The sequence below is a fragment of the Crinia signifera genome, chromosome 19, assembly GCF_055691185.1.
Source record: "Crinia signifera chromosome 19, ASM5569118v1, whole genome shotgun sequence".
Lineage (NCBI taxonomy): Eukaryota > Metazoa > Chordata > Amphibia > Anura > Myobatrachidae > Crinia > Crinia signifera.
In genome coordinates this window covers 1,277,459-1,299,984 of record NC_139226.1, presented here as the reverse complement: position 1 = coordinate 1,299,984, position 22,526 = coordinate 1,277,459, and the positions used below count along the sequence as shown (strand labels likewise).

The 22,526-nt window shown below is 47.7% G+C and overlaps 1 protein-coding gene across 6 annotated transcripts; it reads right to left on the bottom strand.

The window, feature by feature from the left end:
• Positions 1-4,672: 4,672 nt before the first annotated feature.
• Positions 4,673-20,326, bottom strand: C1QB (complement C1q B chain). Of its 6 annotated transcripts, none has more exons than XM_083161761.1 (3): positions 20,200-20,326; positions 5,939-6,043; positions 4,673-5,859 (listed from the first exon to the last, which is right to left on the bottom strand). In XM_083161761.1, exons 1-3 carry the CDS (start codon positions 20,309-20,311, stop codon positions 5,285-5,287), a joined length of 792 nt encoding a protein of 263 aa, XP_083017887.1. In that variant the 5' UTR covers positions 20,312-20,326; the 3' UTR covers positions 4,673-5,284. The 6 variants fall into 6 exon arrangements, with proteins under 6 accessions (XP_083017887.1, XP_083017892.1, XP_083017888.1 ...); XM_083161766.1 differs by having other exon boundaries at positions 5,939-6,128; positions 20,200-20,303; XM_083161762.1 differs by lacking the exon at positions 20,200-20,326 and adding an exon at positions 19,895-19,987 and having other exon boundaries at positions 5,939-6,128.
• Positions 20,327-22,526: the final 2,200 nt, after the last annotated feature.

Sequence of the window (22,526 nt, the reverse complement as noted above, 5' to 3'; positions counted from 1 at the left end):
GTCAACAACAAGCTCGTGTCTGAGTATCTGTTGTTGACAAGTCCTGAGTGTGCCACCGCTAAATATCCTTGCTGTATGTATGTGTGTGTGTGTGTGTGTGTGTATGTGTATGTATATATGTGTGTGTGTATGTGTATGTATGTATGTATATATATATAGTGTGTGTGTGTGTGTGTGTGTATATATAATTGATGAGACCGCACTCAGATCCAAACTACATCGGTGCCTGATTCTTAATATTAGAACTACAGAGCACTCCTAGGATAGGATCCGCACTGGTAGACATATGAATTTGGCCCGAGATGTGATGGTCGGAGTTTGCGCACATGCGAGTCCTGGCACCGCACGGCTTTGGCCAGTTACACGCTCGCAGGTCTGTTGGTTGCGGGGAGGGAGGGGTGGAAGCGGTGCTGGAGCAGGGAATGCCCAGAGTTTTATGGTTCAGACTGACTCTTCTTCCCCTTCGGCCGTTTTTGCATAGATCCCCTCGTATGTTCCCTCGGGGAATCAGCGGCGCATTGAGATAATCGCTAAGCAGCAAATGACCAGTACTTAGCAAGTGGCACTGAATCAGGACCTCAGTTTTGGAAAAACAGTCATTTATTTGCAAGTGAATGCAGATCCTGCATAGGACAAATATATACATAGAGAAGGTGCACACTAACAATCAGAGACTACAGGGACACCACCACCAGCAGCTTCCCCCCCCCAGAAGGGTATGATGGGCGAGGAGCGTCAGTGGGGACAGCAGACACAGCTCGTGCAGGTAGTGGACCGGTGCACAGGGGATCATTACGGCGGCAGCAGGTTCTCCGTCAGGCAAGCAGGAAGGGACTGGGTGCAGGGGGAGCTACGAGCCCTGGGAACTGCTTGGTGGCTCAGGCCTCATATTAGCTGCTCCCCCTGCCCCCTCGGTAGCTACGCCAGTGGTGCCTGCAACAGCAGACATTAGGAGGACAGCACAATGGGGGACAATGGAGTCAGTGCCTCCTTCTGGCCAGAAGCCCAGCAGCAAATGACTCCATTGCCTCCCAGAGTTCCACCAGATCCATTGTGCAGAGGCAAGCATTACAGCAGGGCAAGTGGGGATGTGCCCCCTGCGCTTCACTTCCAATATTTACACCCTGCGCTTCACTTACAATATTTACACCCTGCGCTTCACTTACAATATTTAAAAAATATACATACACAGTGGTTTAGGTGAAAAAATTTAATTTAAATGTTATTTATTAAAGCGGATTTAACAATAGAAAAATGACAGTCTTAAAAGTATAGCAATAAAAAACACTGTAAATACGTGTTTAAAATTCGCTAAGGTATAAGCTGTATAAATGAAAATAAATCTGATAATAAATTACGGATGACGGCTACTACCGGTATACACACACAAATGGACGGGGTGACACACACCATCCTGAGGACGCCTTGTTTGGCGACTAGTTGATGTATGTGGAGATCCCGCCTATGCCGATTGCGCAACACGGCATTGACGGGTAAGTCTGCCCGCAGACCCCTCGTATCCTGGGAACAGGTACAGTATTTACTTCAAACCGCTCTCACGAGCATTCAAGGCTTTGACATAAGCTACTTAAGCTACACCCACGTGGCCTGTGCACTGGACTCTATCATGTTTGTCCTGTGACCCCCGTCCATTTGTGTGTGTATACCGGTAGTAGCCATCATCCGTATTTTATTATCTTATTTATTTTCATTTATACAGCTTATACCTTAGCGAATTTTAAACACGTATTTACAGTGTTTTTTTATTGCTATACTTTTAAGACTGTTATTTTTCTATTGTTAAATCCGCTTTAATAAATAACATTTAAATTACATTTTTTCACCTAAACCACTGTGTATGTATATTATTTAAATATTGGAAGTGAAGTGCAGGGTGTACATCCCCACTTGCCCTATTGTACACAACTTCGGGTATTTGTAGTGTACCCGCACACTCAGCAGCTAGCTACCAGTATTACTGGTTTGTGGTGCAGTCATCTCACCCCTCTCACCTCTACTTAAGCATAACAGCAGCTTGATTACACATAACGCTGGAATTAATAGACTGCGTTTGCCGCAGCCCATAGGAGCCGGATTGGGGGGGGGGGGGATCCTACAGCAACCACACCCTCTGTTAATCACAGCCTGGACTGGCAGTCCCAAAGGAAACACCTCCCGATGGGGCTGCCAGTCCTGCAGGTGACTGGGGAGTACCACTATCAATAGAAAGTTGATGCCAGCCACAGGGCAGCCAGTGCCTTGGATAATGAGCAGGGTGGCAGATTGTACTGGTTGTGGCTGTATTCCTGCAATCTATGAGCAAAATCTTCTATTGGGTTTAAGAATGAAAGGAGGGTAGGTAGCACTGCATGGAAATGGGACACTGGAAGGAAGCACTGCATGGAAATGGGACACTGGAAGGAAGCACTGCATGGAAATGGGACACTGGAAGGAAGCACTGCATGGAAATGGGACACGCGTAGGTAGCACTGCATGGAAATGGGACACGGGAAGGTAGCACTGCATGGAAATGGGACTCTGGTAGGTAGCACTGCATGGAAATGGGACACTGGTAGGTAGCACTGAATGGAAATGGGACACGGGAAGGTAGCACTGCATGGAAACAGGACACTGGTAGGTAGCACTGCATGGAAATGGGACTCTGGTAGGTAGCACTGCATGGAAATGGGACAAGGGGAAGGTAGCACTGCATGGAAATGGGACACTGGTAGGAAGCACTGCATGGAAATGGGACACGGGAAGGTAGCACTGCATGGAAATGGGACTCTGGTAGGTAGCACTGCATGGAAATGGGACACTGGTAGGAAGCACTGCATGGAAATGGGACACGGGAAGGTAGCACTGCATGGAAATGGGACTCTGGTAGGTAGCACTGCATGGAAATGGGACACTGGTAGGTAGCACTGAATGGAAATGGGACTCTGGTAGGTAGCACTGAATGGAAATGGGACACGGGTAGGTAGCACTGCATGGAAACAGGACACTGGTAGGTAGCACTGCATGGAAATGGGACACTGGTAGGAAGTACTGCATGGAAATGGGACACGGGAAGGTAGCACTGCATGGAAATGGGACTCTGGTAGGTAGCGCTGCATGGAAATGGGACACTGGAAGGAAGCACTGCATGGAAATGGGACACTGGTAGGTAGCACTGCATGGAAATGGGACACTGGTAGGTAGCACTGAATGGAAATGGGACATTGGTAGGTAGCACTGCATGGAAATGGGACACTGGTAGGTAGCACTGAATGGAAATGGGACACGTGTAGGTAGCACTGCATGGAAACAGGACACTGGTAGGTAGCACTGCATGGAAATGGGACACTGGTAGGTAGCACTGAATGGAAATGGGACACGGGTAGGTAGCACTGCATGGAAACAGGACACTGGTAGGTAGCACTGCATGGAAATGGGACTCTGGTAGGTAGCACTGCATGGAAATGGGACAAGGGGAAGGTAGCACTGCATGGAAATGGGACACTGGTAGGTAGCACTGAATGGAAATGGGACACTGGTAGGTAGCACTGCATGGAAATGGGAAGCTGGAAGGAAGCACTGCATTGAAATGGGACGCTGGAAGGAAGCACTGCATGGAAATGGGACACTGGAAGGAAGCACTGCATGGAAATGGGACACTGGAAGGAAGCACTGCATGGAAATGGGACACTGGAAGGAAGCACTGCATGGAAATGGGACACTGGAAGGAAGCACTGCATGGAAACGGGACACTGGTAGGTAGCGCTGCATGGAAATGGGACACAGGTAGATAGCACTGGATGTAATTTGGACACTGTTGGTAGCACTGCACACAAATGGGACATGGGTAGGTAGCACTGCATGGAAATGGGACACTGGAAGGTAGCACTGCATGGAAATGGGACACTGGAAGGTAGTACTGCATGGAAATGGGACACGGGAAGGTAGCACTGCATGGAAATGGGACACTGGTAGGTAGCACTGCATGGAAATGGGACACGGGAAAGTAGCACTGCATGGAAATGGGACTCTGGTAGGTAGCACTGCATGGAAATGGGACACTGGCTGCATGGAAATGGGACTCTGGTAGGTAGCACTGCATGGAAACTGGACATTGGTAGGTAGCATTGCATGGAAACGGGACACTGGTAGGTAGCACTGCATGGAAATGGGACATGGGTAGGTAGCACTGGATGTAATTTGGACACTGTAGGTAGCACTGCACACAAATGGGACATGGGTAGGTAGCACTGCATGGAAATGGGACACTGGAAGGTAGCACTGCATGGAAATGGGACACTGGAAGGTAGCACTGCATGGAAATGGGACACGGGAAGGTAGCACTTCATGGAAATGGGACTCTGGTAGGTAGCACTGCATGGAAATGGGACACTGGTAGGTAGCACTGCATGGAAATGGGACACCGGTAGGTAGCACTGCATGGAAATGGGACACGGGAAGGTAGCACTGCATGGAAATGGGACTCTGGTAGGTAGCATTGAATCCAAACGGGACACTGGTAGGTAGCACTGCATGGAAACGGGACACTGGTAGGTAGCACTGCATGGAAAAGGGACACTGGTAGGTAGCACTGCATGGAAACGGGACACTGGTAGGTAGCACTGCATAGAAACAGGAAATGAGTAGGTAGCACTGCATAAAAATGAACCACAGGTAGGTAGCACTGGATTTTATTTGGACACTGTAGGTAGCACTGCATTGAAATGGGACACAGGTAGGTAGCACTGCATGTAAAGGGGGCACTGGTAGGTAGCACTGCATGGAAATGGGACACTGGTAGATAGCACTGGATGTAATTTGGACACTGTAGGTAGCACTGCGTACAAATGGGGCAGGGGCAGGTAGCACTGCATGGAAATGGGACACTGGTAGGTAGCACTGCATGGAAATGGGACACTGGTGGTAGCACTGCATAGAAACAGGAAATGAGTAGGTAGCACTGCATGGAAATGAACCACAGGTAGATAGCACTGGATGTAATTTGGACACTGTAGGTAGCACTGCATACAAATGGGACATGGCTAGGTAGCACTGCATGTAAATGGGACAGTGGTAGATAGCACTGCATGTAAATGGGACAGTGGTAGGTAGCACTGCATGTAAATGGGACACAGGTAGGTAGCACTGCATGTAAATGAGGCATGGGTAGTTGGCACTGCATGTAAATGAGGCATGGGTAGGTAGAACAATTCCATATAAACTCTGCTTGCATCACCTATAGTATAGAACCTATATTGATGATGTCATGGATCTACTCTTCTACTGGTCAGTTTGAGGAACTAGGGAAGAGCATAAATCCTGAGAAGATGCTGTCCGCCCCTTCTGCCCCTAGGAGGTTATTTTTATCTGTGGTCTCCAGCCAAACGGAGTCATCTTTCTTTAGATCCAGGACCACCCCACCTGTGGTCACCTGAAACATGTTGAAGACTTGGTCACAGAACATTACCACCTTTTTAGTTATGGCGTCACTGGATCTGACAATGTTGACGCAGAGGTGGCCCCTTGAGGTGGCATGGTAAGTGAAATAATAGATACCAGGGAACACACAGGTGAACTTTCCTGTTCTTACATCATACTGATTGTTTATATTGGTGAGAACCCTGTCAAAGCGGATAGGCTGCTCCTTCCGCGGGTTTCCTGGTGTCGTCTTCTTGACAGAGAAACCAGCAATTTCATTTTTGTATTCTCCGGAATCGCCTTTCATGCCTTTTTCACCTATGGGACCTTGGGTGCCTTGGGGGCCCACTGGCCCTTTGGGTCCCACTTTTCCAGGGTTTCCAGGATGCCCAGGGTCTCCCCTATGATGTTCTTGGTCCCAGCCTGCAATGACACCAGGAGGACCTGGCATGCGAGAGACATTATATTATAATCAGGTGAGACATCCTATCATTCCACCCATCCACACAATGCTCTGACTTACCCACATCTCCCTTATCTCCATCTAATCCATTTTTCCCATCAGGCCCAGGAACTCCAGGGATTCCAGGTAATCCTGGCATGCGAGCTGTGCAGTGCTGTAACTCAGCTAGTGGAATAGAGAACACAGCGATGCACAGTGTAGTCAGCATCCTGATTAATCGTCTTTTCCAGAGTCTGTGGTCTGAGAGTCACTGCCAAGTAGGATACAACAGTTACACAGACAGAACCTGCTGACGTGTGGTCTCAGTACTGCGATAGCTGATGGAAAGCCTTCAGTACTGCAATAGCTGGCCGGAAGCCTCCAGTACTACAATAGCTGGCAGAAGCCTTCAGTGCTATAAAAGTTAGCTGGGAGCCTTCAGTACCGTTATATCTGTGGGAAGCCTTCAGTACTGCAATATTTGATGGGAAGCTTCAGTACTGCCATAACTAGAGGGAAGACTCCAGCACTGCAATAGCTGGCAGAAGCCTTCAGTGCTATAAAAGTTAGCTGGCAGGAAGTACTGCAATTTCTGGCGGGAAGCCTTCAGTACTGCAATAGCTGGCAGAAGCCTTCAGTGCTATAAAAGTTAGCTGGGAGCCTTCAGTACCGTGATATCTGTGGAAAGCCTTCAGTACTGCAATATTTGATGGGAAGCTTCAGTACTGCCATAACAGGAGGGAAGACTCCAGCACTGCAATAGCTAGCAGAAGCCTTCAGTGCTGTAATAGCTAGAAGGGAGCCTTCTGTACCGCGATAGCTGGCAGGGAAAGCCTTCAGTACAGCTATAGCTGGCAGGAAGTACTGCAATATCTGGCGGGAAGCCTCCAGTACTGCAATAGCTAGCGGAAGCCTTCAGTGCTGTAATATTTGAAGGGAAGCTTCAGTACTGCCATAACTGGAGGGAAGACTCCAGCACTGCAATAGCTGGCAGAAGCCTTCAGTGCTGTAATAGCTAGATGGGAGCCTTCTGTACTGCAATATCTGGCGGGAAGCCTTCAGTACCGCGATAGCTGGCCAAGAGCATTCACCTGCATCTACCAACATGTCACCTTCATATCGTCAACATGTCACGTGCATATCCCAATATATCACCTGCATCTCACCAACATGTCACCTTCATATCGGCAACATTTCACCTGCATCTCACCAACATGTCACCTTCATATCGGCAACATTTCACCTGCATTTCACCAACATGTCACCTGCATATCCCCAACATGTCACCTGCATCTCGCCAACATGTCACCTGCATCTCACCAACATGTCACCTGCATATCACCTACATGTCACCTGCATATCCCCAACATGTCACCTGCATATCCCCAACATGTCACCTGCATCTCACCAACATGTCACCTTCATATCGGCAACATTTCACCTGCATCTCACCAACATGTCACCTGCATCTCACCAACATGTCACCTGCATCTCACCAACATGTCACCTGCATCTCACCAACATGTCACCTGCATATCCCCAACATGTCACCTGCATATCCCCAACATGTCACCTGCATATCCCCAACATGTCGCCTGCATCTCACCAACATGTCGCCTGCATCTCCCCAACATGTCACCTGCAGCTCCCCAACATGTCACCTGCATCTTACCAACATGTCACCTGCGTATCCCCAACATGTCACCTGCGTATCCCCAACATGTCACCTGCATATCCCCAACATGTCACCTGCATCTCACCAACATGCCACCTGCATATCCCCACCATGTGTTATATATACGGGGCAGTACGGATGGTGTAATGGTTACATTACTGCCTCACAGCTCTGAGGTGATCTGCAAGGAGGGTGTGTGTTGCAGGTGCTCCAGAGAAGGTAGAGACTCAGACTTTTGCAGTAGCTCCTCCTCTGGGAATCCCCAAGCCAGGGGACCCTGGTGGGGGAAGCTTGCAGGCAAGGGCCTGCTGTACCTTTCTATGGTACGTGGAGGAGGCCGTGCAGTTAAGAGCCGGTCCAAGAGGAAGAACATCCCTGCTGTTGCAACACCTGCAGCAGGAGCCTCAGACAAAGATACAGTGAGTACAATGGAAAATGTCCCCCCGGATGAATCCGGAGGTACCCCTGTGGCAAGCCAGCCACGGGGGGAAATGATGGAAGAACCCGGCGGGGATGCAAACGCCGGTGGTGACATAGCAGTCGCTGCGGGGGGACCTGGTGAAATGGTGTCAGAAGAGTCTGAGGAAGAAATGCAGTCTGAGGATGAAGACTTAAGTGCAGAAGAAGATAATGCTTTTGAGAAAATGGGTCTGGAGGAATTAAATAAAGAGGCGAAAAAAGTTTACCAAAGAGTCTATAAAGCAAAGAAAAAGAGAAATTCTTGCCTTTCATGGGAGCGCCATGTATGGAGAGATAAGATTGTTACAAATTCAAAAATCTTGTCAAAATTAAAGACTCATATTGCAAAAAAAATGAAAGGTGAAAGAAAAAGCAAAGATTTACCTCAGGCGGAGAAAGGGTTAATTGCAAGCCAGGAGCTTCAGGATTCCCTTGCTCCAGCTGATGCAGATGAGTTAATGGAGAGCAGCTGCAAAGGAGGCGGCCTATTCCCTGCAAGTCCAGATCAGCTGATGGAAAAAACCAGCAGCATGGAGATGCAGCTGCAGATTGAGAAGCCCATGCAAATGAACTCAGAGGAAAAGAGAGTGCAGCTAACAGCTGAGGTGGAAGGCACTGAAAAGATGAAGCAGGTCCCCCGGGACACAGTAAGTATGAAAGTTGCAAATGTTGTGTCCCGGGGAGACTCTGGTGCAAAGGCTGAAACCAATGAAAAAAACTGTATGATACGGGACAGTGCTCTAACTCCGGCTGTGGGTGCAGGTAAAGGGGAAAGTTTTGTCTACATTGCAGACAGTACTCCCAACCTTGCAGGGACAGCTGGGGGAGGGGGAAATATGGACAGTGAAAAAATGGATACAAATTGTGCGATGAAGGATGATGGGCAGATGCCCGGACCGAGCAATGTCACTGCTAATGCCCAAAAATGTTTTAAAGGTGTTAAAGAAACGGCTGAGAGTAATGATAATGTTTCTAACAGAAATGTAAAATTGTGTGAAGCTGAAAAGTTGGCACAGGGCCAAAAATGTTTAAATAAGGCAAATTTAAAGGCTGATGAGGCACAAATAATGCAAACTGTATATGGGGATGTACTAGTACCTGAAAGAGCTGGGGCTGCTTTCAAGTTGATTGCAGAAAACATCCGTACAAAGAAAGTGCAGGTAAAAGCCGGTGATGGTACTGGAGTTTCTGAGCTTGGAACTCCAGACCCAATTCAAATGCCAGCACCTATATCTTATGCCAATATGATAAAACAAACAAATAAAAGAAATGAAGACAGACAAAGTCAGGTCATGAGCCAGAGTGTAATTCAGAGAAGGAGAAATGTGATACAGTTTAAGTGGGTTCAGTCAGATCCGGTCCCCACAAAAGAAAAATTTCTTAATTTAATCTTTACTCTGGATTGCAGTGCTCATGACCTAACGGCATGTATTCATCCAGAAAGGTCTCAAATTTTTGATCTCAGTTTTGTTTTTATGAGGAAAATGAATGAGGTTGTAGACCAATGGCAAGTAAGAAAATTTGAAGAAGCTTATAAGGGCTATGAAATTGTATCAGTGTCAAAACCAGAGAATGTCAGAGCAAGGATATTGGTGAGGGATGAAACTATCCCAGCTGACGACATAAAGTACTGGTTGAGTAGACAATGCATCTGGATAGGGGACATGGTTAAGGTTGGACACACCTTAGGAGTCTGGGGAGGTGCATGGTCTGTGCAGATAAGATTACACCAAGTTGAAGGAAGGACAAAACATCTCCCTTCGGCTGCTTATATCGGGAGAGACCGTATACAGGTGTTCTATCCAGGCCAGCCAAGGACCTGCTTTCGTTGTGGCGAAGAGGGGCATATGAGCAGTGAATGTGGAAACGTAAAATGCTCCCTCTGCAACGAGGCAGGTCACCCCTCGAGGTCGTGTAACATAGTAAAATGTAACTTGTGCGGCCTTGAGGGGCATCCCTACAGTAGATGCCCAGAATCTATGCGCCATATGGATAGAACACCTGGAGCGGGAACAAAGGGGAAATTCAAAAAGGCTACAGTAGAAGAGGAGACTCTGGTAGTTTGGGAAAGAGACAAAGAATCAGAAAGGGAGGAACAGTTTCAGGAAGTGAGGAAGAGGAAAAGTGCCACAAAAAGGAAAGGGGATGAAGAGATAGTGAGCATATCCAACAGGTTTCTAGTTTTTTCCGAAGAAGATGAGGATAGTGAGGAGGAGGAGGAGGAAGTCTATAAGGAAGGGGAGACTTTAGCTCTTAGGAAAGTTGAGAAAGAAGTAGGGAAGAGAAAGAAGAAAAAAGCAAATAAGAAAGGGAAAACGCAAGGGAAGAAAAGTAAGAAGGAGGAAGGAAAGGGGGAGAAAATAGAAAAAGTAGCCTTGGAGACAGGGAAAGTGGTAAAATTAATTAGTTCAAAAGAGAAAAAGGGAGAAGGGGAGCATGAAACAATACACAGAGAGGTGGTGACAAGGGATGAAGGAGAGCAAGGTGACCCGGAAAGAAACAGAGTCAACTTGCTAAATGTCTCAGACAGGCCTCCTGATCCTGTAAAAAGGAATGATGGTTTGTCTGAGGGTATGGCTGAGGATATGGATGTGTTGGGTGGTGGTGAATATAAGGATGGTGGTGGGTCTGGTGTAAATAAGTAAAGGATTTGGTATTGCCCTACACTATGGTTTTTTGCATGGATCCTCACCCCATAAGATGTGCCACAATTAATGTGGCTTCTATACATTCTGAGCGAGCTCGGTTCATGGCTTTTGATTTTTTTAGAACAGCAGAGGTAGACATCTTTTTCCTCCAGGAGACCAGACTGAGGACCCTAGAAGCCTTGCATAAGGCTAAAAGGGAATGGAGTAGGGGGCCCTCATTCTGGTCTCTTGCGGCCGAGCCGTATACTGGGGTGGCGGTACTTTTTTCCGACATGGTAACCGTGCACAGAATCATAGAAATTGAAGTAGGAAGATGTATGGTTTTGGATGTCACCTTTAGAGGACATGACCTAAGGCTGATCAATATCTATGGTCCCCAAAAAGCTTGGGATAGGAAATGTCTTTTTGAGGTGATAAAACCATTCTTATTCACAGCCCAACAGGTCGTTTTTGGTGGTGATTATAACACTGTTGTAAGAACCAAAGACAGAGGAGGTACCAGAAGCAGTAGGACCTTGGGCTATGATGCAAATTATTTAGTTAGAATGGTTAGAGAGGCTGGTCTGGTGGATGTCCATATTAGGCATACTCCGGACCTCACTGGGTACACTTTTTATAGCGGTCAGAATAAAAGTAGAATAGATAGATTTTTTGTCAAAACAAATTCGAAAACTCTGCCTTCCAAGGTGGAGCCAGTAGAATTTTCAGATCACTGCTTTCTTAGTTTTTCATTGAATGCTTCACAGTCCATCCAGAAAGGGAGGGGTCTGTGGAGGCTGAACTCAGAGCTCCTAAAGGAAGAGAGTGTGAAGCAGTCTCTCAGAGGTCTCTTTGAGGATCATGAATCACTGTTGGAGGCAGGATGGAGTAAATCAGAGTGGTGGGAGGAAATGAAAAAGAAGGTCCAAGGTTTTTTCAAAAGACTGATTAAAAACAGAGGATTGAAAAAAAAGAGTGCCTACTATGTTCTTAAAAGGAAATTGGATTTCTTGATCTCTGAGGGTGGAGATGGTGGGGAAATCTCCCAGGTGAAGGCTCAGATGAAGGAATTTCAGTATAACCGATTGGCATCTTTGATTCTGGAGAGGGATTATGGTACATACCACTCACCGGATCCCTACCAGAATTGTAGAAAAGCCGTCGAGGCAAGAGAAGTCAGTGGCCTATATGATGGAAGGGGTGTGCTTCAGGAGAGGAGGGAAGGCATCCTGGAAGTCATTAGAGCCTATTATTCTGATCTCTTGTCTGAGCAAGCACCTATCAGAGAGAAGATGGAGACTTTTCTGAGGGAGACACCAGGTCTGATGGAGCCAGATGGCTCTCTTGAGTGTTTGGACAATAAGATTGGAGTAGAGGAAGTTAGGGAAGCAATTGATGGTTTGACATCAAAAAAGTCACCTGGACCGGATGGTCTAACATCGGAGTTCTATAAGGAATTCTCTGATGTATTAGCTCCCCGTCTCACGGATGTGTTCAATGCAAGTTTGGAGGAAGGAAATCTGCCTCCTTCCATGAGACGGTCGGCTCTAATCTTATTGTCCAAAGGAAAAGACCCAGCCCGTATTGAGAATTGGCGCCCCATCGCTCTTCTTAATACGGACAGGAAGATTTTGGCAAAAGTTTTCTTTAACAGAATAATGGAGTTTTCTGAGAGGCTTCTCTCCCCCTCCCAGCACTGTACAGTGAAGGGGCGTAGCACTTTTAGTGCGGTCCTTGGTGTCCGGGAAGCCGTGGAGCGGTGCAGGGCTGGGGGGGTAGGAAAATTCCTGCTGGCCTTGGATCAATCTAAAGCTTTTGACCGTGTCAATCATGAGTATCTTTGGAAATTACTTGAAAGGTATGGCTTTCCGTCAAAAATGGTCAATTGGTTAAAGGTTCTTTATAAAGAGGCCGAGAGCTTCCCGCTTGTGAATGGTTGGGTAGGGCCCAAATTTGGGGTAAGCTCGGGTGTGCGTCAGGGTTGCCCCCTGAGCCCTCTTTTATACGTGTTTGCAATTGATCCTTTCGTGAGGAGGATTGAGAGCAGCAGGTTGGAAGGGGTGCAGCTGTCACCGGAGTGTACTCTAAAGGTGGTAGCCTATGCAGATGATGTTACGGTGGTCTTGTCAGCGGAGGAGGAGGCAAGTGACATCAACCAACTAGTGACTGATTTTTCTGAGGCGTCTGGTTCGAAGATAAATCAGGACAAGTGTGAAGTTTTCTGGATGGGGGAGGGAGGGAAAGAATTTTCTCTCCCGGACACCCTCCCCAGGCCTAAAGATAGTATCAAAATATTAGGCATCCAATTTGATCACGGAGATTATTCCTTGCTAAATTGGGGAAGAAAGCTAGATGATGTCACCAAGAAGGTCAATTTCTGGAAAGGGTGCAAGTTCTCCCTGAGAGAAAGGGTTGACATTTGCAAAACTTATTTGATACCAATGTTCCTTTACATCAGCTATGTCTGTTTTTTGCCTCAGTCTTTGTGGTCTAGATTATGTTCCGTGTTTTTTCAGATGTTCTGGGGAAACAAGATGAACATAGTCAAGAGAGGAATCACGTACAGATCGAGGGCAGAAGGGGGCCAGGAAATGGTCAATCCTGTAGTCCTTTTTGTAACAACTTTTTTGAAATTGAATGTGGGAGGTCTATTTTTAGACAACCCCCCTCGATGGGTACATGGTTTCATGGAATGGATGTCTCCTTATTCTAGAACATGGATAGATGGTGGTCGGATGGGAAGACCTTGGACCAGGCGAGGTTACCTTCCGATTTACGTGATTCAATCCATAAAGATGATTACCAAGTGGAGTTTGAAGGTGGGTGATGTGAGAGATCTCTCGAGAAAGGAGATGGGGAAGAGGATCTTGCAGACCTACTTTTATGCTCCACTGGCTTTGAGAGATTGCCCAGGGGATGTCTGTTCAGCTGGGTTGAAACTGCTTAATGAGCAGAGGATCCCACTGAAGTTTAGAGACATTGCCTGGCTTTCTTTCCAAGGGAGACTTTACGTTAAAGGGAATATTAAGTTTAGAGGTGCCAATACCCGTGATTGTCCACGTGAGGAATGTCCTGGGGAGGAGGAGACAATGGACCATTTCTTTCTTAAATGTCCCTTCAATGTAAACATTTATCAAGATGTCTCAGTTGCTCTAGGGATCCCTTGTCTTTCGGGGCTAAGTTACCCGGAGTGGGTCTATGGGGCATTCAAAGGTTATGGGAATTTTGATTTATGCACAATTTATATGATTAGTTTAGCAGTCAGGTATCACACGTGGAATGCACGGTGTCATGTTATATTGAGACAAAAGATCCTCCCTGTTAGGACGGTGGTGGGTCTTATTCTACATGAGGTGAAGGTAATGATGGAAATGGAAAAGGAGAAGCTGGATGCCATCAGCTGGTCTCGCTTGTGGGGCCGGTTGAAACCTCCTTAGTAGGTGGCAAATAGTAGAACCTGGAACATACTGGGACTCTGTTCTTTTTATTTTCACACAAAATAGGGGGAATATGGAATATGAAATAAAAGAATGTTTTACATACATGTTTTGCTAGTACCAGATCCTTCACTTAAAAAATAAATGTAGGTGGAGAAAATGGTTGGGGGGAGTAAATGAAGAGATGAAAGGCGTCTTGTGGGTAAGGGTAATGAATGTGTTCTGTATTAAAGGTGATGGGTATAGTGGTGAAGGTGGAGGAGAGGTATGATAGGAATGAATGTAGTGAGAATGAATGAAGATGGAAGGACGGGAGGATAAGGTAAAAATGATGGTAAGTTTAAAAGTGGAGTGGAAGGAGAGATGTATGGGAAGGTATGAGTATGAGAGGGTATGGGTCAGGGTGGATGTTTTGGAGAAGGAGAAATGGTGGAGCTCAGGATCAGGAGAAAGTACAGAATAGGAAAGTTTATTTTGTATAAGATTGTTAGGTGGTGAAGGTGGGAAATTTAAAAAAAAAAAAAAAAAAAGGGGTGGGGGGATGGTGGGAAGGTATGGGGATATGGATCAAATTGATGTTTGTAAATTTATGTGAAATTATATTTTATACTGTATATGAAATGGTATATATTTTTGTACAAAAGGTTGCAATCTTCAATAAAGAAGCATTGTCATGGGTTCTATCCCCACCATGTGTTATATATACGGGGCAGTACGGATGGTGTAATGGTTAGCATTACTGCCTCACAGCACTGATGTCATGGGTTCTATCCCCACCATGTGTTATATATACGGGGCAGTACGGACAGTGTAATGGTTACATTACTGCCTCACAGCGCTGAGGTCATGGGTTCTATCCCCACCATGTGTTATATATATGGGGCACTACGGATGGTGTAATGGTTATATTACTGCCTCACAGCACTGAGGTCATGGGTTCTATCCCCACCATGTGTTATATATACACCGGGCAGTACGGATGGTGTAATGGTTACATTACTGCCTCACAGCGCTGAGGTCATGGGTTCTATCCCCACCATGTGTTATATATATACACCGGGCAGTACGGATGGTGTAATGGTTACATCACTGCCTCACAGCGCTGAGGTCATGGGTTCTATCCTCACCATGTGTTATATATACGGGGCAGTACGGATGGTGTAATGGTTAGCATTACTGCCTCACAGCACGGAAGTCATGGGTTCTATCCCCACCATGTGTTATATATACGGGGCAGCACGGGCGGTGTAATGGTTAGCATTACTGCCTCACAGCGCTGAGGTCATGGGTTCTATCCCCACTATGTGTTATATATACGGGGCAGTACGGATGGTGTAATGGTTACATTACTGCCTCACAACACTGAGGTCATGGGTTCTATCCCCACCATGTGTTATATATACGGGGCAGCACGGGCGGTGTAATGGTTAGCATTACTGCCTCACAGCGCTGAGGTCATGGGTTCTATCCCCACCATGTGTTATATATACGGGGCAGTACGGACGGTGTAATGGTTAGCATTACTGCCTCACAGCGCTGAGGTCATGGGTTCTATTCCCACCATGTGTTATATATACGGGCCAGCACGGACGGTGTAATGGTTAGCATTACTGCCTCACAGCGCTGAGGTCATGGGTTCTATTCCCACCATGTGTTATATATACGGGGCAGTACGGATGGTGTAATGGTTATATTACTGCCTCACAGCACTGAGGTCATGGGTTCTATCCCCACCATGTGTTATATATACGGGCCAGCACGGACGGTGTAATGGTTAGCATTACTGCCTCACAACGCTGAGGTCATGGGTTCTATCCCCACCATGTGTTATATATACGGGGCAGTACGGATGGTGTAATGGTTACATTACTGCCTCACAGTGCTGAGGTCATGGGTTCTATCCCCACCATATGTTATATATACGGGGCAGTACGGACGGTGTAATGGTTACATTACTCCCTCACAGCGCTGAGGTCAAGGCTTCTATTCCCACCATGTGTTATATATACGGGGCAGTACGGACGGTGTAATGGTTAGCATTACTGCCTCACAGCACTGAGGTTGTGGGTTCTATCCCCACCATGTGTTATATATACGGGCAGTACGGATGGTGTAATGGTTACATTACTGCCTCACAGCACTGAGGTCATGGGTTCTATCCCCACCATGTGTTATATATACGGGGCAGTACGGACGGTGTAATGGTTAGCATTACTGCCTCACAGCACTGAGGTTGTGGGTTCTATCCCCACCATGTGTTATATATACGGGGCAGTACGGACGGTGTAATGGTTAGCATCACTGCCTCACAGCGCTGAGGTCATGGGTTCTATTGCCACCATGTGTTATATATACGGGGCAGTACGGACGGTGTAATGGTTAGCATTACTGCCTCACAACGCTGAGGTCATGGGTTCTATCCCCACCATGTGTTATATATACGGGGCAGTACGGACGGTGTAATGGTTAGCATTACTGCCTCACAACGCTGAGGTTGTGGGTTCTATCCCCACCATGTGTTATATATACGGGCAGTACGGATGGTGTAATGGTTACATTACTGCCTCACAGCACTGAGGTCATGGGTTCTATCCCCACCATGTGTTATATATACGGGGCAGTACGGACGGTGTAATGGTTAGCATTACTGCCTCACAACGCTGAGGTTGTGGGTTCTATCCCCACCATGTGTTATATATACGGGCAGTACGGATGGTGTAATGGTTACATTACTGCCTCACAGCACTGAGGTCATGGGTTCTATCCCCACCATGTGTTATATATACGGGGCAGTACGGACGGTGTAATGGTTAGCATTACTGCCTCACAGCGCTGAGGTCATGGGTTCTATTCCCACCATGTGTTATATATACGGGGCAGTACGGACGGTGTAATGGTTACATTACTGCCTCACAGCACTGAGGTCATGGGTTCTATCCCCACCATGTGTTATATATACGGGGCAGTACGGATGGTGTAATGGTTAGCATTACTGCCTCACAGCACTGAGGTTGTGGGTTCTATCCCCACCATGTGTTATATATACGGGGCAGTACGGACGGTGTAATGGTTAGCATCACTGCCTCACAGCGCTGAGGTCATGGGTTCTATCCCCACCATGTGTTATATATACGGGGCAGTACGGATGGTGTAATGGTAACATTTCTGCCTCACTGCACTGAGGTCATGGGTTCTATCCCCACCATGTGTTATATATACAGGGCAGTACGAATGGTGTAATGGTTACATTACTGCCTCACAGCGCTGAGGTCATGGGTTCTATTCCCACCGTGTGTTTTATATACGGGGCAGTATGGACGGTGTAATGGTTATATTACTGCCTCACAGCGCTGAGGTCATGGGTTCTATCCCCACCATGTGTTATATATACGGGGCAGTACATACGGTGTTATGGTTATATTACTGCCTCACAGCACTGAGGTCATGGGTTCTATCCCCACCATGTGTTATATATACGGGGCAGTACGGACGGTGTAATGGTTAGTATTACTGCCTCACAGCGCTGAGGTCATGGGTTCTATCCCCACCATGTGTTATATATACGGGGCAGTACGGACGGTGTAATGGTTATATTACTGCCTCACAGCGCTGAGGTCATGGGTTCTATTCCCACCATGTGTTATATATACAGGCAGTACGGATGGTGTAATGGTTAGCATTACTGCCGCACAGCGATGAGGTCATGGGTTCTATCCCCACCATGTGTTATATATACAGGCAGTACGGATGGTGTAATGGTTAGCATTACTGCCTCACAGCACTGAGGTCATGGGTTCTATCCCCACCATGTGTTATATATACGGGGCAGTACGGATGATGTAATGGTTACATTACTGCCTCACAGCGCTGAGGTCATGGGTTCTATCCCCACCATGTGTTATATATACAGGGCAGTACGGATGGTGTAATGGTTGCATTACTGCCTCACAGCGCTGAGGTCATGGGTTCTATCCCCACCATGTGTTCTATATACGGGGCAGTACGGGCGGTGTAATGGTTATATTACTGCCTCACAGCGCTGATGTCATGGGTTCTATTCCCACCATGGTCTTAACTGCACAGAGATTGTATATTCTCCCCATGCTTGCGTGGGTTTCCTTCCATAAACCAAAAATATATCGGTAGGTCCCAACAATATAACCCTAGAATGTCTGTCTGTGCCTGTACAGGGAATATAGATTGTAAGCTCCGCTGGGGCAGGGACTGATGTGAATCTTCAAATATTCTCTGTATAGTGCTGCGGAATATGTGTGTGCTATATAATAACTGGTAATAATAGTCTCTGTACAGCGCTGTGGAATATGTGTGCGCTATATAATAACTGGTAATAATAATCTCTGTACAGCGCTGCGGAATATGTGTGTGCTATATAATAACTGGTAATAATATTCTCTGTACAGCGCTGTGGAATATGTGTGCGCTATATAATAACTGGTAATAATAGTCTCTGTACAGCGCTGCGGAATATGTGTGCGCTATATAATAACTGGTAATAATATTCTCTGTACAGTGCTGCGGAATATGTGTGAGCTATATAATAACTGGTAATAATATTCTCTGTACAGCGCTGTGGAATATGTGTGCGCTATATAAGAAACTGTTAATAAATAAATAATAAATCTGACCAACATGTCATCTGCATCTCACCTACATGTCACCTGCATATCCCCAACATGTCACCTGCATATCCCCAACATGTCATCTGCATCTCACCTACATGTCACCTGCATCTCCCATGTCACCTGCATCTCACCTACATGTCACCTGCATCTCCCAACTTGTCACCTGCATCTCACCAACATGTCACCTGCATATCCCCAATATGTCACCTGCATATCCCCAATATGTCACCTGCATTTCCCAACACGTCACCTGCATCTCCCCAACGTCACCTAGATCTCTCAAAGTTTCACATTCATTTCACAAACATGTTCGCTGCATCTTATCAGGAGACGGGCACTCACCTTGCTGCCTAGGTGGATGGGAGGAGTCAGGGTTAGGGATAAATAAGACACAGGTACTCACTTTGCTGCCTGGGTGGATGGTAGGAGTCAGAGTTAGGGATAACTAGGAGACGGGCACTCACCTTGCTGCCTGGGTGGATGGTAGGAGTCAGGGTTAGGGATAACTAGGAGACGGGCACTCACCTTGCATCCTGGGTGGATGGCAGGAGTCATGGTCACAGTTAACTAGGAGGCGAGCACTAACCTTGCTGCCTGGGTGGATTGGAGGAGTCAGGGTTACACATAACTAGTAGACGGGCACTCACCTTGCTGCCTGGGTGGATGGGAGGAGTCAGGGTTATGGATAACTAAGAGACGGGCACTCACCTTGCTGCCTGGGTGGATGGGAGGAGTCAGGGTTAAGGATAACTAGGAGATGGGCACTCACCTTGCTGCCTGAGTGGAGGGCAGCAGTCATGGTTACATTTAACTAGGAGACAGGCACTCACCTTGCTGCCTGGGTGGATGGCAGGAGTCAGGGTTACAGATAACTAGGAAACAGGCACTCACCTTGCTGCCTGGGTGGATGGGAGGAGTCAGGGTTAGGGATAACTAGGAGAAGGGCACTCACCTTGCTGCCTGGGTGGATGGCAGGAGTCAGGGTTACGGATAACTAGGAAACAGGCACTCACCTTGCTGCCTGGGTGGATGGGAGGAGTCAGGGTTAGGGATAACTAGGAGAAGTGCACTCACCTTGCTGCCTGGGTGGATGGCAGGAGTCAGGGTTACAGATAACTAGGAAACAGGCACTCACCTTGCTGCCTGGGTGGATAGGAGGAGTCAGGGTTAGGGATAACTAGGAGATGGGCACTCACCTTGCTGCCTGGGTGGATGGCAGGAGTCAGGGTGACGGATAACAAGGAGACGGGCACTCACCTTGCTGCCTGGGTGGATGGGAGGAGTCAGGGTTATGGATAACAAGGAGACGGGCACTCACCTTGCTGCCTGGGTGGATGGGAGGAGTCAGGGTTATGGATAACTAGGAGACGGGCACTCACCTTGCTGCCTGGGTGGATGGCAGGAGTCAGGGTTAGGGATAACTAGGAGATGGGCACTCACTTTGCTGCCTGGGTGGATGGGAGGAGTCAGGGTTATGGATAACTAGGAGACGGGCACTCACCTTGCTGCCTGGGTGGATGGCAGGAGTCACGGTTACAGATAACTAGGAGACGGGCACACACCTTGCTGCCTGGGTAGAGGAAAGTAATCAGTGTTTGGGAGTAGTGACACATAACAGCCACACAAACAAAAACTTACACAATATTGTACCCACTGGAAAGCGGAAGTCACTGCAGAATGAAACCGATTAGTCAGATGTTATCACTTTCTGCACATGAAGCTGTTCTCTCTGTTCCACATCCACAATTTCAGATCCTTATTCTGTGTTCCCTCTTCAGAGACGATACTGGAAGATTCAAGAACACATGGGAGGGAGAAAGGTTCTGTGTCTCCGTGTAAGAATTATTAGTTACTATGTAACTAGATACCAGCCACCTATGACAGAACTAAATAAAAGTAATATTATCACGTACTTCCATTCCTACCTGCCAGGTCTCCACCTGTGCTGCCCTCTTATCCCAATATACCTCCTTACCTGCTCTCTCCCACCAGCCATGTATGTGCACCTTCCCCATCTACTACCACCTGCTCCCATTCCTACCTGCCAGGTCTCCTCCTGTGCTGCCCTCTCTTATCCCAATATACCTCCTTACCTGCTCTCTCCCACCAGCCAGGTATGTGCACCTTCCCACCTACTATCACCTGCTCCCATTCCTACCTGCCAGGTCTCCTCCTGTGCTGCCCTCTCTTATCCCAATATACCTCCTTACCTGCTCTCTCCCACCAGCCAGGTATGTGCACCTTCCCCATCTTCTATCACCTGCTCCTATTCCTACCTGCCAGGTCTCCTCCTGTGCTGCCCTCTTATCCCAATATACCTCCTTACCTGCACTCTCCCATCAGCCAGGTATGTGCACCTTCCCCATCTACTATCACCTGCTCCCATTCCTACCTGCCAGGTCTCCTCCTGTGCTGCCCTCTCTTATCCAAATATACCTCCTTACCTGCTCTCTCCTACCAGTCAGGTATGTGCACCTTCCCCATCTACTACCACCTGCTCCCATTCCTACCTGCCAGGTCTCCTCCTGTGCTGCCCTCTCTTATCCAAATATACCTCCTTACCTGCTCTCTCCTACCAGTCAGGTATGTGCACCTTCCCCATCTACTATCACCTGATCCCATTCCTACCTGCCAGGTCTCCTCCTGTGCTGCCCTCTCGTATCCCAATATACCTCCTTACCCGCTCTCTCCTATCAGCCAGGTATGTGCACCTTCCCCATCTACTACCACCTGCTCCCATTCCTACCTGCCAGGTCTCCTCCTGTGCTGCCCTCTTATCCCAATATACCTCCTTACCTGCTCTCTCCTATCAGCCATGTATGTGCACCTTCCCACCTACTATCACGTGCTCTCATTCCTATCTGCCAGGTCTCCTCCTGTGCTGCCCTCTCTTATCCCAATATACCTCCATACCTGCTCTCTTCCACCAGCCAGGTATGTGCACCTTCCCATCTACTATCACCTGCTCCCATTCCTACCTGCCAGGTCTCCTGTGCTGCCCTCTTATCCCAATACACCTCCTTACCTGCTCTCTCCCACCAGCCAGGTATGTGCACCTTCCCCATCTACTATCACCTGATCCCATTCCTACCTGCCAGGTCTCCTCCTGTGCTGCCCTCTCTTATCCCTATACACCTCCTTACCTGCTCTCTCCCATCAGCCATGTATATGCACCTTCCCACCTACTATCACCTGCTCCCATTCCTACCTGCCAGGTCTCCTGTGCTGCCCTCTTATCCCAATACACCTCCTTACCTGCTCTCTCCCATCAGCCAGGTATGTGCACCTTCCCCATCTACTATCACCTGATCCCATTCCTACCTGCCAGGTCTCCTCCTGTGCTGCCCTCTCTTATCCCAATATACCTCCTTACCTGCTCTCTCCCACCAGCCATGTATGTGCACCTTCCCCATCTTCTATCACCGGCTCCTATTCCTACCTTCCAGGTCTCCTCCTGTGCTGCCCTCTTATCCAAATATACCTCCTTACCTGCTCTCTCCTATCAGCCAGGTATGTGCACCTTCCCATCTACTATCACCTGCTCCCATTCCTACCTGCCAGGTCTCCTCCTGTGCTGCCCTCTCTTATCCCAATATACCTCCTTACCTGCTCTCTCCCATCAGCCAGGTATGTGCACCTTCCCCATCTACTACCACCTGCTCCCATTCCTATCTGCCATGTCTCATCCTGTGCTGCCCTCTCTTATCCCAATATACCTCCTTACCTGCTCTCTCCTACCAGCTAGGTATGTGCACCTTCCCACCTACTATCACCTGCTCCCATTCCTACCTGCCAGGTCTCCTCCTGTGCTGCCCTCTCTTATCCCAA